The 17,689-nt window shown below is 45.2% G+C and overlaps 1 protein-coding gene across 2 annotated transcripts in view; it reads right to left on the bottom strand.

Annotated features, from left to right (window-relative positions):
- Positions 1 to 17,689, bottom strand: part of CORIN (corin, serine peptidase) — a 192,527-nt gene that overhangs the window by 3,263 nt on the left and 171,575 nt on the right. For both annotated transcript variants that reach the window (XM_045572856.1, XM_045572862.1), the window contains 5 exons: positions 16,183 to 16,299; positions 13,157 to 13,206; positions 12,842 to 13,016; positions 5,295 to 5,566; positions 1,664 to 1,797 (listed from right to left, as the gene is read on the bottom strand). In XM_045572856.1, the coding sequence (XP_045428812.1) occupies positions 1,664 to 1,797; positions 5,295 to 5,566; positions 12,842 to 13,016; positions 13,157 to 13,206; positions 16,183 to 16,299 (748 nt within the window). The remainder of the gene's footprint in view (positions 1 to 1,663; positions 1,798 to 5,294; positions 5,567 to 12,841; positions 13,017 to 13,156; positions 13,207 to 16,182; positions 16,300 to 17,689) is intronic.

The following is a 17,689-nucleotide window of genomic DNA, read 5'->3' as shown; positions in this document are numbered from 1 at the left end:
TACAGTCACTCTTCATTGAATATATATGCCAGATATCCCATACAGACATGTGAGAGATAGGGGCTTTCACAGACACAAAACACCATACAAATTAGACTCAGTCCCATTTGAATTATGAAAAGCCTATCTAGAGAGGTTAGATAATTTCTCCAGGTCACATTCTTACCAGAAGAGAAGAGTCCAACTCACGAAATGCTGTGACTCAAGCCCTAAAACCATTCTGCCTCCCAAAATACTACTTTAAAAATGTTTATTATTTATATATATTTAAATATATATATACATATATTTAAATATAAATATAAATAACTAGAGGCATGAAGATTTGTGCAAGAATAGGCCTTCCTTCCCCTGGCTTCACTCCCCGCTGCCTGGGAGCCTGCACATCCCCGCTTCTGGCCTGAGCACCACTCCTGTAGCTCCCTTTATCCCCACCCTCCCCCTCATAGCAGGTATCCTATCCATGCCTGTGTATGCAAATTAACCTGACATCTTTGTTTGGTTAATTTGCATACTCACTCCTGATTGGCTGATGTTTCTTGTGGAAGTACAGTCAATTTGCATATTTATCTTTTATTAGTTAGATATTTATGTATTGTTTAAGTGTCCCAGAAATCAAACCTTGGAAGGCAGGCTTTCTCTACCACTGCCCACCTCAGCTGGCTGTGTGTGGCCAAGGGCCTGTAGCAATGGTGGCCTCAGTGAAATGCTAAGGGAACCAGCTGTCTGCCTCCTTCTTTCCCCTGGCAACTGTCTAAGGAATCCTCACTAGGCCATCCCCAATCCCCAGGTTTGCCCACTCTGAGACAGGACCAGCAGAAGCATCATTTTATTATGCTAGGTCAGCAGTAACATCATTATTGAATCTCTTCTTTCAATTCTAAAATGGGGGCAGGGCAAGTGGACCTACTCCAAAGCAGTGAAATAGCAAAGGTGCTTCACAGCCTGGACGGAGAATGACTGCTGTCCCCACTCTGTTGTAAGCTTCTTTGAGCCCTTGTCCTTTTTTCCTTCCGTGGGAGAAAGTCCAGTGCAACAGCCAGTGAGTGTTTATCAAGTTGCAAAGAAGGCGCTTCCCTGAGCTGCTTAGTGAGCATGCTCTATGAACGGCTGTGACCATGAATCCCAGTGAGGTCGCGTGCAGTGACATTTGTAGACATGTTGGCAGCCAAGTGCAGGCCCAGACAATGCCGGTGTGCTCACTGCTGAGACAGAGGTGGCTCTTCACACACCCGGGGCTGGGGTGTTGCCTGTGCTTTCATGCCTTCACCCCAATGGCAAAAAACGCCATTGGTGTCCCCTGCTTCCCAGGCAGCCTGGTGGGGGCCGTGGTTACCACTCACACTCCTCTTAGAAACTCATTTGTCTTCGCCCCTAAAATGGACCAGAACAGCTGCTTTCCCTCCCGTGGCTGACGCACGTGCTGTGCCCCAGATGAAGGAGGAGCGAGCTGAAGGCCATCTGAGTGAGCCAAGAGCATGGATGCAGTAAGGGGACTCGCAGGGTCCTGCATGGAGGGCATCGCCATGCGAATAAACATTTGCTGACTAGTCATTTTCCAAAAATCCTCTCCAAGGGCCTCGTGTGAATAACAATGAGTGTGTGTGGGCCCACCGGAGTGACGGCTGCACTGGACCACCTCACCCATCAGAAAACCACTCACCATGCAGGAGTCCACTGTGCCGGACTCGTAGCCAGCACATATCATCCTGGTGGTGATGGTCTTCATGTCAAAGTGGGACTGACACTGCTCCAGGGAAATCACCCGGACTTCTCCCTCCTGCAGCTTGTAGGGCACTGGGCATTAAAAAAGAAAAAAAAAAGAAAAGGGAAGGAAGGCAGGAGAGAAGGAAAGGAGGGAGGGAGGGAAGAAGGAAACATACACGAGGGTAAAATGGCTCACAATGAGGCTAGCTATACATGAGATGATCACATTTTTATTCCCCCAAAGCCATATTCTCTACTTAAAAAGTCATTTCAAAAACAAGGCTTGTTCGCAATCTGAATTTTCCAATTAGAAGGTTGATGGCACTCCTCTAAGTCAAAGCCTTTGTTGTAATGAGAAAAGCAAGGCGCAGAGTGGCTAAGTCACTCGGCTCATGCTTTCCCCAATAAAACCAACAGCCACTGCAATGAAATGGAAAGTGATCACTCACACACACACACACACACACACACGCACACACATGCACACACACACACACACAGACGCACACACATACACACACCCCGCTCTGCCCCAGATGGAGGCTGCCAGCTCTGCCCCAGGACACACCCGCGTCTCCAGCAGGCAGAGCCCTCCTGTCCTCAGCTTAAAGACTGTCTCACCACCAGACCATGTGCTATGGGGGCCATTATTTGAGGAAAAAAACCTTTGATCCTAGAGGACAGGACAGAGAGATGTTGAAAGGGACAAAGCCATCCTTTAGTGTCTGAGGGGACAGTAGGAATGCCATCTTGCTGGAAAGTTCTCAAAAAAGGGCAATGGCTTCTCGAAGCATGAATCTGTGGTTGTTTCGCCATTCTACAAAATTGTATACCCTGCTCTCGTTTTACAGGTGACGGCGGTACAGTGGAAATGCACAGGGCACCTTATTGGGAGGAGGAATCATGCTTGGAAAAAGCAGTGTGATGAGGACAGCGGGAGTTTCAGGAGTTGTCAGAGAATGGTGGTAAGAACAATCGCTAACACGCACTGAGTATTCAGAGCAGGCCAGGCACTGTCACTCCCCCTGCTCGGGGCCCCTTGTCTGTCAGCTGTACAATAGTCCTATACATTAGGCAGTTGCTATTACTGTATTTTCCGGCGTATAAGACGACCCCCTAATTTTACAGATAAAACATAGGTTTAGGCATATATTCGCTGTATAAGACTACCCCCCACTTCAAAGAAAAGACTTACTTTGCTATCAAGATCTGCGGTAATTTTTGTGCCATTTTGATCTTTTGCCCCCGATTTTCAGTTGACTTTTTTTCGTTTCAAAAGTCATCTTATATGCCGGAAAATACGTATGTAACCCACACCTTGCTCCTCACGCTGCACTATATTTGTGGCAGGTGTGATCTGTTACAGGATTGCTGTCAGTTTGATGTGGATATTGTGGGAGCAGTAAGAGAAAGTATATTCAGCCCTAACTGGTTTGGCTAGGGCTGCTAGCTGCTAGGTGAATAGAGCGTCGGTCTGCAGACTGAAGAGTCCCAGGTTCGATTCCGGTCAGGGGCATGTACCTTGGTCGCAGGCACATCCCCAGTAGGGGGTGTGCAGGAGGCAGCTGATCAATATTTCTCTCTCATCGATGTTTCTAACTTTTTATCCCTCTCCCTTCCTCTCTGTAAAAAAATCAATAAAATATATTTTTTTTTTTTAAAAAAAAGAAAGTATATTCAGCTATTATTTCTATCACAGTACTACTTGTAGCTTTTAGGAAGAAGATGCCAGGAACGGTGAATCACATGTCTGACTTTGCCTTTGACGTTCTTACATGAGAGCTTTACAGACATCACTGACTTACTTCTGTCTATTGAATTTTCCTTTTTTGGCATCAATTGACCATAGAGAAAGGAAATTCAACATAGCTCAAAACTTATCTGATAAAATTTTAAAAAAAGGCCTGGGCTGGCAGCTGCTAAGGTGGCTCACAGGACAGCAATCAGCATTGCCATTCCCGAGAGCCATGCAGCACCGGTGATACAGGAGGGAGGGAGGGAAAAAGGAAACATACATGAGGGTAAAATGGCTCACAATGAGGCTAACTATACATGAGATGATCACATTTTTAAGATGCTTCCCTGAACTGCTTAGTAAGCATGCTCTATGAACAGCTGGAAAGAAAATGTCTCCTGGGTTAAATTCATATTCTCAACTTTAAGGGGTCAAGCAAAACTGGGAGTCCATTGGGGGCTGGGAGAAGGTAGGAAACGTGTTCCAATGTCTATGTTTTGTATGTTTAAATCATCCAGGGAGCCAGACTACTTTAATCAACTTAAGTAGGCAAATAGCAAACCAGTTTTCTTCGGAGAAGGACCTACTGGTTGTCTTACAAAGGTCGACCAGACCAAATCACAAGGCGGGACTGGAAATGGGGCCGAGCCCTAGACTGCAGGGCAGAATGCCTCACCGCTGGACAGGCGCAGGTGATTGGCCTGCAGGGTGTGCAAACCACCCGTGGAGGTGGGCCACAGGGAAGACTGACAGGTTTCATCTGGCTTGGCAGTGCTAAAACATTGGCACTGGCTCCCTGGAGAGAGACTCTGAGCTGGAGGAGCGTTTTGAGGTTGCCTCTGAGCTGGGCCGGTTTGAGTGCCATTGCTAACACTTGTCATTTGCATGGGAGAGTGACGCACATGCCCAGTGTGGACCATTTGTGCCTATACTTTTTTTAAAATTTATTTTTTTATGTAAGTCTTTAAAAAAAAAATTACGTTTTAAAAAATAAAAAATAAGCCGAAACCGGTTTGGTTCAGTGGATAGAGCATCAGCCTGCGGACTGAAAGGTCCCAGGTTTAATTCTGGTCAAGGGCACGTACCTGGATTGCGGGCACATCCCCAGTGGGAGGTGTGCAGGAGGCAGCTGATTGATGTTTCTCTCTCATCGATGTTTCTAACTCTATCCCTCTCCTTTCCTCTCTGTAAAAAATCAATAAAATATATTTTTTAAAAATAAAAAATAAATAAAAATAAATTTTAAAAAGTGAAGTACAACTACAGGGAGAAATAAAAAAAATGAACATGTGACAAGATAAGAAAAAGGCATGTTTTTTTTTTAAATTAATTTTTAGAGAGAGAGGGAGGGAGAGGGAGATAGAAACATCCATGATGAGAATGAATCATTGACCAGCTGCCTCCTGCACGGCCCCTACTGGGGATCAAGCCTCCATCCAGGCATGTGCTCCCTGACTGGAATCGAACCAGCAAACCTCCTGGTTCCTGGTCCAACCGCTGAGCCACACTGGCTGGGCTGTGCCTGTACTTTCAGAAATGAAGACTCAGAAGTAACTCAGCAAAAACCGGTTTGGCTCAGTGGATAGAGTGTCGGCCTGCGGACTGAAGGGTCCCAGGTTCGATTCCAGTCAAGGGCATGTACCTGGGTTGTGGGCACATCCCCAGTGGGGGGTGTGCAAGAGGCAGCTGGTCGATGTTTCTCTCTCATCATCGATGTTTCTAACTCTCTATCCCTAACCCTATCTCTCTGTAAAAAATCAATTTAAAAAATATATATATATATTTTAAAAAGAAGTAACGCGGGTCCTCCCGTGGCCAGCTGCCAGGCAGAGCGCGGCGCGGACCGGCTTACTTTTGCTGCCCATGTGGCCCCAGCCTGAGATGGAGCAGTAGGTGCTGGGCTCCAGGACTTGCCAGGCGCGGGGCAGGCAGACGGGCCGCACGTAGCTGGTCTCCTGCACCTCGGCGCTGAGCTCCACGATGCTGATGTCGTAGTCCACCACCTCGCGGACGTAGCGCGGGTGCAGGATGATGCTCTTCACGCCGCGCGTCTGCACGAAGGCCGTCGGGTGGTCCAGGTTGTTGATGCCAAACACCACCGTCCACCCGGAGGCGCTCTCTCTCCTGCAACGGTAATGCAGGAGCCATTGGCCTCTGACCTCTCCAGAGAGGGAGCTCAGCTTCCCATGCGTCCCCGGGGCCCATGGAGCGGGCAGGGGCATGGACACAGTGGCAGGCACCGGGTCGCTGAGCACAATAACCGGTCCCTGTGGTCTGCAATTTGCCACAGTCTGGTTTAGGCACGAAAATGGCACATTCGTGCTTCCTGCAGCCAGCTAGCCAACGTCAAAGATTATCTCTAACTTTTCCGGAGAGCACAAACGTCCCTTTTTTTTTTTTTTTTTTACCCCTTTTGGTTTTGCTTTAGAGTCTCAAATATTTCTCCTTTTTTAGGAAAAGGATGAATATTTATAATGAACACCTGGAATAAAAATCACCCTATTTTGTCTTGCTCCAGAAATAGCATAATTAAGTGGCAAGGTGGAGGTTGTTTAAAGGTTACCAGATTTGTTCTAGGAAATAATCACGCGATAGTGTCACTGCTGTTCTATAAATAGTACAAATGTCTTCCTTTTAGCAGTGGGCTCTGCCCGCGGTGTTTCTAAAGCGTTCCGTGTGGCACATTCCTTGTTGGCCACAGGGAAGTGTGTGAAGGGGCTGGGTGTGCATCCCTAAGTCAGACCATAAGGCTGTCCATCCGGAGGGCCATCGCCTCTCGGTTCTGCTCCTTGCTGTCATGTTGAAATGGCCCGTGTGACCTGACTTTCCGATTGTTCCAGGAAGGCCCAAGTTCTGGATGCCAGAATGATCTTTTCCAGATCCCTCGGGTCATACCTTCCCCCACCAGAGCAAGAGACTACCGAACCCTGCTCAGGTGCAGAGGCAGAGCACACGGGTAGAGATCTGCAAAGCCAGAAGAGAAAGAGGAGTCGCTGTGAAGGTTGAAAAGAGAGGAGCTCCCAGTTTCAGCAAGCCCTGGGAGCTGTGGATCGGCCCATATGTAAGGCCAACAGCGTGCTGTGGCCCAGACCCAGACACCCCCACTGGGAAGGGAAGGCAGACAGAGGACACCTCCCCGGGGGGCAGGACGCGGGGAGAGCAGAGTCAGGTCAGTTACCAAGGGCTTTTGACAAACAACCACTCTGGCTCACTCTCCAGGGATGCTCAGCAGCAGTACCCCAGGGGAAGGGCGGATATAAAATGGAACATTCCTGTTTTACTGGACATCATTACCGAAAGGAATGGATCAACCCCTCACGCCATAAAATGAAAACAGCAACAACACACACAAATTGTGAATGACTGGTGTAGTTCACAAGCACCTAGAAGATAAAAAAATAGTAACCCTGAGGACATAGCAGGGGTTCAGTAGGAAAAGTCAAACCAAATCTCTCACTTCCCTTCCCGGAGTAAATTAAAGGACTGGGATCGGGACAGGTCTGCCCAGCGTGTATGGCAGAAAGATCTGGGACCAAAGAAGTTGAAGGTCCTGGTGAGAGGGCTGACATGAGGAAGCCAGGGCACTTTGTCAGCTGGAGAGAGAAAGGAGAAGAGCAGGCTGAGATAACGGGGGAAGGGAGTGCAGACAAGCAACAAAAAGTCTTGTTAGAGAATTCAAGGCAAGGGTGACTGGGCAGGTTAGTGATTGTGGTCACACTGGAGGCCCAGTGCATGAGATTCATGCGTAGAGGGAGGGGGGATCTCAGCCCAGCCTGTGCCCTCTCACAGTCTGGGACTTCTTAGGGGGATATCCACCTGCTGGTTTAGGCCCACTCCCAGAAGGGAGCTGAGCTAGCAAACAGACAGCCCCGAGGGGCCTTTAGCACTGCCACGGGTACGAGGCTCCCACCACAGCAGCTGCACTCATTAGTTGAGAGGCTGGCTCAGGGGTTCTGGCTGAGCGATGCTCCCCCTATGGAAGCGCACTGACCACTAGGGGGCAGCTCCTGCATTGAGCATCTGCCCCTGGTGGTCAGTGCACATCATAGTGACCAGTCGTGCTGCCGTTTGGTCAAGTTGCATATTTGCGTTTATTATGTAGGAGGATTGTGGGATGATAGCTATTCCTGTGGGTTTCCTGGAGAGAAATCAGATGCTTCTGACAATTACTAGTTGTATGCCAGCCTAGGAAGTCATCTTTCCGTCTCTCAGAGGAGGAAGAAGGGGGAAAAGTTGCTGTTCCGTTACTCCTGAAAGGCAAAGTCTTTCTCCCTTACAAAACGGTTGAAGTTGAATTCTTACTAGGGCATATGGAACTTGATCTGACAGCTTAGCATCTCATGTTTTTAATTTTCATTGGGGATTTTTAAAGACCTCTCCATGGAAGAGCAAAACAAATTTGTGGCTTTTCCCCCACCGATATAATTAACACAGACAGGCTTGAGGAGGCCCACAGATGGGTCACACTGGGATTGGCAAAGCATGGGATCAGGATATGAAGTAAATCCCATTAACTGCAGCAATTGATGGCTCCAGCAGAGAGGAAGGCTTATAATTAGAAGTGCGCAAAAGCTTGCAAGGGCCACCGGAGAGACTGTAAAATAGAATCAGAGTCATTAGCACACATTCGAACGAGGGCTTGTTTGAAGTTTGGCCATTTCTTGTTTCTTACAGACAAGCCAGGCCCCTCTTGACAGTTCTGTCAAGTTTAGTGTTCCATAAAATGTCACCAGGGCTTTGATATCTTACCCATTTCCTTAATTATAAACACATATTTCTTCTCTGTTGCAAGGCTTCTTCCCTGCACAGATCTGTCCGTGAAAGAAGAGACTTGGACGCCACATAAAGAAACAACAAAAGCTGGATCTGAACCGGGATGAACTAGCACGTAAAGAATGAGTTTTCCTTAAAGACCTGCTGGATTCATCCAGGTAATCACCTTTTGATGAATGTACTCCTGCTGGTCTAATCTCCTACTCATCACAGAGTTATAAATCAGGCCTGGAAGAGACATCCGGAAACATCTGGCCTCTTCCGAAACAATAACACCGCTGTGTATTTCCTGACAGACTACACAGACTCCTCAATAATGTATGGTCTTAGACACTAAATGTTCTCAAGCGGAGGTACTGTTAGAGAGTGGGGATTTTTGAGCACGCTTCCAGAGAAGCTGTGGACCATGCCCCAGATGGAGCTGTCAGTGCTGACACCAGGCCAGGCCTTGAGATACGGTCTCATGGCCCCTTCCCAGCACATAGGCCTTCTTTCATAGAACACTGCCAGCTTTCTGAAGAACAGGATGATCCTGTGAACAACATGGTCGTCAATGGCATGATCCTGACATAGCTTAGGAAAAACTGTTTTGTCTAGTGTTGCTTACTCTGTAAGTACAGGATATGGTTAATGGGCTTAAAAGCGATCCTACACAAAGGGTCACTGCTGCTCTCTGGTCTCCCTGTGTGGAGAATGGCAGAGTAGTCGCCCGGCCGGCTAATAAAGGCTCTTTTGCTTTTGCATCAGACTTGGCTCCCTGGTGGTCCTTGGGGATCTTGAAATCTGGGCATAACAGTACTAGCTTGATGTTTTATATTTCATTTCCCCAAAAAAGAGTGATCAAATAACTGGATATACACATTTGCATTTAAAAATCACTTATCACATTATATTCTAATGACTTAAGTGTCTGCATCTTCATTAGGTTAGCAATCCAAGGAAAGAAATGTGTATTCATCTTTGAAACCCTCACCTGGAACTAAATACACGTGCTAGGAGTCTATTCTGCAGAAGGGAGAACACCAGTGTGAGTAGCTTTGTATAAGAAGGTGTATTGCAATGTTTGTTGAAATGGTAGCAAATTGTAACTAACCTGAATGTCCATCAGCTGTGGAATAATAATAATAAAAAAAAGTCTTGATAAATCTATATCATAGGATATCATGTGAACAAATGGGCCTTGAAAGGACTGACTCCATCCTGTCCCTAGCCCTTCATCTGAACCATAGGCACTCCATCTTGTTCCCATAACCTCCATTTTGTAAGAACTACCCTCTAAAATTTTCCACTAAACAGAGGGTCCTTTGTTCCATTAATTCCAGGAAGTAACTAAGCCAGATAGCCTCCTAGATAGAAGAAATTCTGCTATTTCTAGCTTCTGTAAGCACACTTACTCGAATAATGGGGGGGGGGGGGGAAGATATTTTGGGGAGGGGCTAGCAATCTAAATCTGTGCCAGTAACCTAATGTACATTCTTAATCATCCTACAGTCTAGTCACTGCTCTCTCTTAATTATCTGGTCCCGCAAGCCACTCTGAGGGCCTGGGGGTCTGGTTCGTCCTTGGCTCCTCCCATGCCGGTGTCTCTGGTTATCTGAGCTGTGCTCAAGGCTGCAAGCTTTCTGCGGATATCTGCTGAGCACACTGCCCAATCCCAACACGTGTTTTTTGTTTTTTGCCTTTATAAGCTAATCCTTATGTTCATTCGGGGCCACAAGGTTTTAGAGAGACATTAGTCCTCTCAAGGTCGCCGGCGTTTGCAATAAAGACTCCAGATGCGGCCCTCTGACTGTGGCGTCTTCTGTTTGACTTGCTAAATTCCAATATAACAATTTAGCTTTGGCATAGAATGAGTTAGAGCTACATCGGTTGACCTGGAGGGATGCCGGCAATATATCGCTACATGAGAAAGTCACCTTACAAACAGATTCCAAATTGTAAAAGGAAACAATGACGCCTTGAGGGAAATGTATTTGTTTATAGCTGTGCCGGGACATTCACCAGGCTGTGATGGGGGTACTGTGAGGAGGATGAAGAAGTAAAGGTGAGGGTGAGAGGAGAGATAGTGCTAGGAAAATGCAAAGATACTCATGCTTTAGTGGAAGGGAGAAGGTAGAATGCATAACTTCAGTAATACTGTTTTTTTTTAAGTTGACCTTTATCAGTGGTTCACTTATTAATACCAGGCATGATTCTCAGGGCTTTCCAGAGGCTAGCCAAATGTCTGCACCGCCCCGGGACGGTTATTTCCTTCATTTCAATTCATTTATTTCAATTATTGTTTTTTTTCTCAAATTCGCCACTTGCTGTGTGACCCTGGATCAATTCATGAGCTTTTCTGAGCCCAGAAAATGGTCACACAGCAAGTGGCGAATTTGAGGGGGGGAAAAAAAACAATAATAGGCAAAAAAAATGAAATTGCATTTTTTAAAGAAATTAGCCTGATCAAATGAAAACAACCAATTAGGTTTTAGGACTATGACTTATTTTGTTTTTAAAACTTGCTATTGCTTAATATGGCTTTTAAATAAAGTAAAATTATTAAAAATAAAATTGGTGGTATGGTTATTTAAAAGAATGTCCTCCCTCAGGCCAGTGTGGCGGCTCAGTTGTTTGGCGCATCATCCAGTACACTAAAAGGTGGCAGGTTCGAGTCCTGATCAGGGCACACACTCAGGTTTCAGGTTCGACCACTGGTCAGGCAGTACAGGAGCAACCAATCAATGTCTTCTCTCTCTCTCTCTCTCTCTCTCTCTCTCTCTCTCTCTCTCTCTCTCTCTTTCTGTTTCTCTCCTCTCCCTCCCTTTCTCTCTTTAAAAAAAAAAAAAATAGAGTCCTCAAACCCTTTGATACTTCTCCTGTGGTGAAGAGTTTTGTGTTTCTTCCTTTGGATCTCGGTGGGGCCTGGAGGGCTCTGACCAGCCCCACAGCAGAAGCGGTGTTGTATGTCTTGGAGTCTGGGTCACAAACGGCACCGCATCCTCCTGGCTCCCTCCTGGGAAGTTCACTGTGCCGGATGCCAGGGATGCCAGTCACCATGCTGGGTCCTACGTGGGGAGGAGCTAAGGCCTGGCCCACAGGCATCGCTGCCTCAGAGTGCAGCCCCTCACTCAGAACCTTCCAGCCGGTGCCGACATAGCTGCGAACAGAGCCACAGGGCACCAGCTATGCCCTTCCGGTGTCTGACCCGGATCTTCTGGGAGCAGAACACAGGTTTGGGTTTCTTTGTTGTTATTGCTCGGTTTGGTTTTCTTGCTCCTGACCTAGCAGACAGGTGGAGCACATGAGGATCTTCCGCAGTGATGTTTGTCCGTTGGGGGTAGGTATCTCCTTGGTCCTACTTTTCTGCTCCTTTAGGCACATTGTCCTGGTTAATTTATGTGCTAATGCGGCTGGGCCATGGTGCCAAACTATTTGGTCAAACCTTCTGGATTTTTCGGTGATGGTGTACTTGGGTGAGATTAACATTGAAATCACTGGGCTTTGAGTAAAGCAGACTCCTGCCCATAAGGAAGGTGGGCTTCATCCAATAAACGGGAGATGTAATAAACAAGCCAGACCTCCCCTGAGCAAGAAGTAATCCACCTAGCCAATGGCCATTGGACATGAACTGCAATGCCATCCCATCTTCCAGCCAACCCCATTAGATTTTGGACTCACCAAGCATCCACAATCATGTGAGCCAGCCTTTGAAAGTAAACCTCTCACTCTCATTGGTCTCTCTCTCTCTCTGAAGATCCCTGACTAATGCACATATACCATGTTTCCCCGAAAATAAGACATCCTCTGAAAATAAGACCTACTTACAGGTTTCCTTCTGAGTGAAATATAAGGCCCCCCTAAGCTAAACATGAGAGATTTGGTCCACTGATTCTGAAAGAAATGGAGTCACAAGAAATTCACCAGGAAATTCAAGAACTGGATTGTTATGATGATGTTCCAGAAGATGATGACATGATTGTCATTGAATAAATGAGTAAATTCTTGATACTGTAGGATTCAAAGTTTGTCTGGTTTGTGTTGACAACTACCGTACTACCGTACCGTATACAGGTAATAAATTTTCTTTATTTTCATTTAATAAAGGAAATTTATTACCTGTGTAACAAATGTGTACCATATTCTTCTTCATGGAAAAATAAAACATCCTCTGAAAATAAGACCTAGTGCATCTTTGGGAGCAAAAATTAATATAAGACACTGTCTTATTTGGGGGGAAACAGGGTAGTACCTTTAATTCTGCTTCCCAAATTCCTCACTAGCTCCTCCAGCACCTCCCTTCACTGTAGTGTCCCCTTGAGTAAATCCCCCATTGAACTCCACATGTATTCGATGTATTCAAAAGGGCTAGAAAAGACACTCATGCTAGCTGGAGAGTCAATCCGCTAAACTTCCTATTCCTTCCTCTTTAGGCCATAAATCATAAGCAAGAGCTATCCATCGCCAATAAAGGAGCCGCATGTACATAGGCTGACAGCACCGAGGGTAGAAAAAAACCAAGCAGAGAAAGGCCCGGGAGGAAGATCAACGGTGGCTTTTGCACCAAAGTGGCTTCACTAAGAATGCCCAGGTGGGTGACAAGATGACCAGACGCAGGCAAAACGAAGGGGAAAAGGTGGAGCTCACCCCTCAAAGCAGTGGGCGACCGTCAGGACCCACTTCTTGGCAATGAGGACGCAGCCGCAGATGTGCTCATTGGGCCCGCTCTGCAGGGAGCACTGCCAGGGCCACCTTCCAGGGCGACTCGTCCGGCCCCCGAGGATCCTCTTGTTCATTCGGGCAGCAGGGCGGCGCCCGCAGTCTGCCAGGGAGCAGGAGAGGCGTGTGTGACTCACCCCCAAACCCAACTAGATGCTGTGAGTGCAAGGGATCATTTTTCCTCCCAAGCCAACCCCGCCAAATGAAGTGTCTACCTCACTGGGACACTTCTCGCTCTCTCACCTTGTTTAGCACACAGAAGAGAAATCTTACTTCTGCTGTGGCAAGACTGCCTGGATTTGGAAACAGAAGAGGGTATGGTATTAAGTTACAGTCATTGTTCACTTCAGACACTAACCCGTGAAAAGCAAGCCATGGGTTCAACCCTTACCTGAGGTCAGTTCTCAAGGCGGGGCTGTGGTCAGCACCACCTCCAGGATGGGGGTGTACAAAGGATGTGTACTTTTCCTAGTTGACTTAATATCACCCTCATAAAATTTCACATTGGCCAGAAGGGATCCTATTGTTCGCAAAGTTTCCCAAAATATGAACTCAAACCATGATTTTCCAAGTAGGTAGAAGAAAGTGGGGGGAGGATTGGGCTGCTACTTAGAATCCATAGTGAGGGGCACCGTGTCAGACTTTTATGCTCATGGAGAGACATGAATATTAAAAAAAAATTTTTGAGAACTAGTTTGAAAGAAATAAAATATTACTTTAAAAAGTTAGAGACTGGATTTAAAAAAAAAAAAACCTGAATATTTAAATTTTAAAATAATCTTGCCAAGACTATTAGATTACGGATCTATGACTGGCTGACAGGAAAAAGGGGGTTAACTTGATTCCATGTGGCTCTAGATGTCAGGGTCAGGACTAATGGTAGAATTTATAGGAAGTGTGGGCTCAGGAAAGGAAGAACTTTCTAAAAATTGGAGTTAGCCTTTGAAAGCAAGAACATGGGCCCTGTTTAAGTATCTATCAATGTGGCTGCATCAGAAAATTCAGTGTGGGATACATCAAGTTCTAATCATAAAACTCCTTCCAAGCATGAAGCCTTTATTTGCAGTGTAAATTAAAAAACAACAACAACAAACAAAAAAACTGAGGGACTGTCAGATATATCGTGACATGCTTAGAATCCTAGACCTCTCAGAAAAAAAGTATAGACATATATATTTACATATATATATATATATATATATATATATATTCCTTACATATGTCATTTCTACATTTCTTTTTGAAGATTTACTGTATTTTTATTTCTTGCTAAATTTGCATGGTGATCTGTGTAATTATTTGTATACAACAAATTACATAATACAGAAATAGCACATTTGCTTTTTGACTCCCCTGAAGTTGTATCCCTTCTCTCTCTCTCTCTCTCTCTCTCTCTCTCTCTCTCTCTGTCTCTGTCTCTCTCTCTCTCTCTCTTCCCTACCCCCCTCTCGTTATCCTTAACTTCTTTGTAGCACTTCCAAATATCTGAAATTCACTTTGTTTACTAGCTTATAGCCCATCTGTTCACCTATATAATGTATGTTCCTTGAGACCAGGGTCCTGTCCCTCTGATTCTCTTCTATATCCCCTCAAAGCTTAGCACTGAACTTGGCATGGAAGAGATGCTCAATAATTAGTTGCTATTTGTTAGATACAAAACCATAGCTTATACAAATAGGAAAAGACACCAAAGACTATCCATCTCAATAATTTATACTTTGGGAAACTATGGTTATATAAGATCCCAAATCTAATTAGTAAGTGAGGACTCGAGCCAGTTCTACCAACTCCCAATTCAGAATGAGATATTTTATTTATTGATTTGACCTGAGAGGGCTTCTCCAGCAGTCCCAGTTTGGGGAAACACATCACGCTGTTGAAAGATTCAGGTCATTGTTCTGGAGGAAGTATTTCAGTTGACAAATATTCAGAAATGTGGCTGCAGAGTTTGGTCTATATGGGGAAATGTCAAGACATTCTAAAGAAAAACAGTCCACCTTTGGTTTTCTTCTTTGGAATTCTTAAGCGGTTCTTCCCTAGGACTTATTCAAAGCTGTGGAGTCAGATAAACCTGGTTTGAATTGAGAGGCTGTCCCTTCCCATTTGTGGATGATGAGTTTTGAGCAAGTTATTTATATATTTTATAGCTATGTCCCTATCTATATCAACTATCTATCTATCTATCTATCTATCTATCTAGTTAGGGGTGTCAAACTCAATCAGAGAAGGGGCCAAAATCTAAAATCCAGCCTAAATTGCGGGCCGAATGGTTTACTGAACAGTCATAAACTTTCATTGTGATGGAAACACAGCGGAGTGCAGTGATGACAGCGCGGTGCGGGCCACATTGCAAGGCCTGGCGGGACGGATTTGGCCCGCGGGCCTTGTGTTTGACACATGTGATCTAGATAATGGCCGTTCAACCATTTGACTGGTAGCTATGATATGCACTGACCACCAGGAGGCAGGCGCTCAATGCACAGGCATGGAAACTTGGAACAGACTGATGAAACTCAGAGGGAAGCAGGAAGGGGAGAAGGTGGGAAGAGATTAACCAAAATCTTATATCTCCAGTTAGAGGCCCAGTACACAGATTCTTGCATTAGGGGGTCCCTTCGGCCTGGCCTGCAGGGATCAGGCCAAACCAGAAGTCTGACATCCCCCAAGGGGTCCTGGATTGCAAGAGGGACTTCACCGGTACATGGATTCATGCCTCAGGCTTCCAGTAATGTACAAGTAATAAGCAGCAACGTCCTCCACTTATCTGTCTCCTATAGGCTAGACAAGGGAGGTGGCTCTGTCTAATCTTAGGGGCAATTTTCCTCAGATGTACTTTTGAGGCTACTTGGTTCTAATTCCATGTCTATTTGTTCTCAGACCCTCCAAGTCTTATTAGTTTTCATTGCTTCAATTCCCTCTGTTAACTAGTTACATATAACATTGGTAGGAAGTGCAAACATGAGACAACATTTCAAGGAAAAAGTGATAAAAAACTCTACTATTAGAATGCAAGTTTCTCCTCCTTCACCACAATAGTTTCTGTCCTTAAAGGAAAACATCATTAGCCAAGAGAGAGAGAGAAAAGTCTATGTCTAGAAAGAGGAAATAAAGCCCAGCGATGCTGAAGTGAAAGGCCAGCAGCCATTCTGTGGAAACTCACTATCGATGTGACACATGTGCATCATCTCCGGATAGGACCGGAAGAAGGGCCCGGACAACAGGCTCTCACTCCATGACGCACTTCCTCCGCTCTGGGGAAGGTGCCTTACCCTTTCACCAGCCGCCTGTGCAGAGTGGTCCCATTGAGGCTCTCCCAGTCAAAGTCTAACGTTAGCCACGGCTGGTCTGGCTCCTGTTCCGGTATGAATTCGGTCACAGATGGTTCCCTGAGAGAAGGGTAAAGACCAGTTAAACAGTCCAACCACAGTGCTCTTTGTCCAGACAGTATCATGTCTTGGCACTTACTCACTTTCCAAAAAAAGCCTTAAATTGTAAATCAATATTTCAAGAGGGGGATTTGCATTTGAAATTTGGCGTGAAATGTGATCAGCAAGAGGGGAAGTTACTATAAGTTTACTAAAGCAAAAAAAAAAAAAAAAATCAAATGATTACAGCTGTTTTAGTCATTCCGTCTGCTGACATGTATTTGAACTTGGTGAGGTGTTAGAATTCTAACGTATCTGATGTAAAAATTCCAATTTCTAACATACGTGAGCAACTTTAAACAGGGGTCAACAGTAAAATAAAATGTATCTGGCTGGGTGTTTTTTTTCTTCTCGTTTCTTGCCCCATGCTATCCTGCAATGTAGCAATACCTTTAAATAAAAATAAGTAATAACTAAAGAGAATAAATGGCCATTTCGCGTCTACTTAGATGGTATAAGATTGTATGTAGAATTATTTTAATATACTGCAAAAGCCTATGCACTAAAAATTGGGTAGGACCTTGAAAAACAGAGAGAAAGGTTAGCCAACATTATTTTGTTCCTGGCCCACATTCTCACTCAACTTCCACCAACACTGTCCTGTGACTGTCTCATTCAATCATTCAAATAAATATGGTTGCACCATATTTAAGATTTAAAATTTTAGGCTTCGAAAGTATTTAGGTTTTAGTGTAAAATATCCCATTCTTGATAAATCAGTTGGTTTGTTTAGGCAAGCCATATTGGAAGAAAACTTTGGGGGATTTTATCACCTGATACAAAAAAAGGTGGAAAAAGTAGAGGGGTTCATTTCAGACAGAAGGGGGGGGGGTGGTACTTCCTCTGAATCTGGAAGGCAGTGGGGGGAAAGGAACCAGGTACCTTGTTGGCCTCGGAGAGGGAGAGAGTTCATCAAGAGAATTTAAATCAGACAGCCTCCACTTATCAAGTAGCAGGGGTGTGTGATGAGGAGGAAAGCGATATGTTTTTGGGATTGTTCCCGGGTGGGATTTTTTTTGAGAAACACATCAGAGATAACTTAGAAGAATAACAAGCAGCGTCAAGGGTTCAGAGGAACCTGGAAATCTTGAGGTTGTGGTAGCATCAAGTCTGCGGGGGTAGTGACTTTCATTTTTGATAATGGAATGCTTTTATTGCAAAAAAAAAAAAAAAAAAAAAGAGGGGGCAGGGCACAGAAAAGGGAAAAAAAAAGTTAGATTCAGTGGCAGGGAAAGAAAAATGATAATTTCATCCAATTATTAATTATTTTAAAATTGCTGTAAGGGGTGGGAGGATGGGCAGGAAGTGATTAACCAAAGAACTTGCATGCATATATATATAACCCACAGAC

This window comes from Pipistrellus kuhlii, unplaced genomic scaffold (assembly GCF_014108245.1).
Source record: "Pipistrellus kuhlii isolate mPipKuh1 unplaced genomic scaffold, mPipKuh1.p scaffold_m20_p_1, whole genome shotgun sequence".
Lineage (NCBI taxonomy): Eukaryota > Metazoa > Chordata > Mammalia > Chiroptera > Vespertilionidae > Pipistrellus > Pipistrellus kuhlii.
This window is presented reverse-complemented; position numbering and strand designations above follow the sequence as displayed.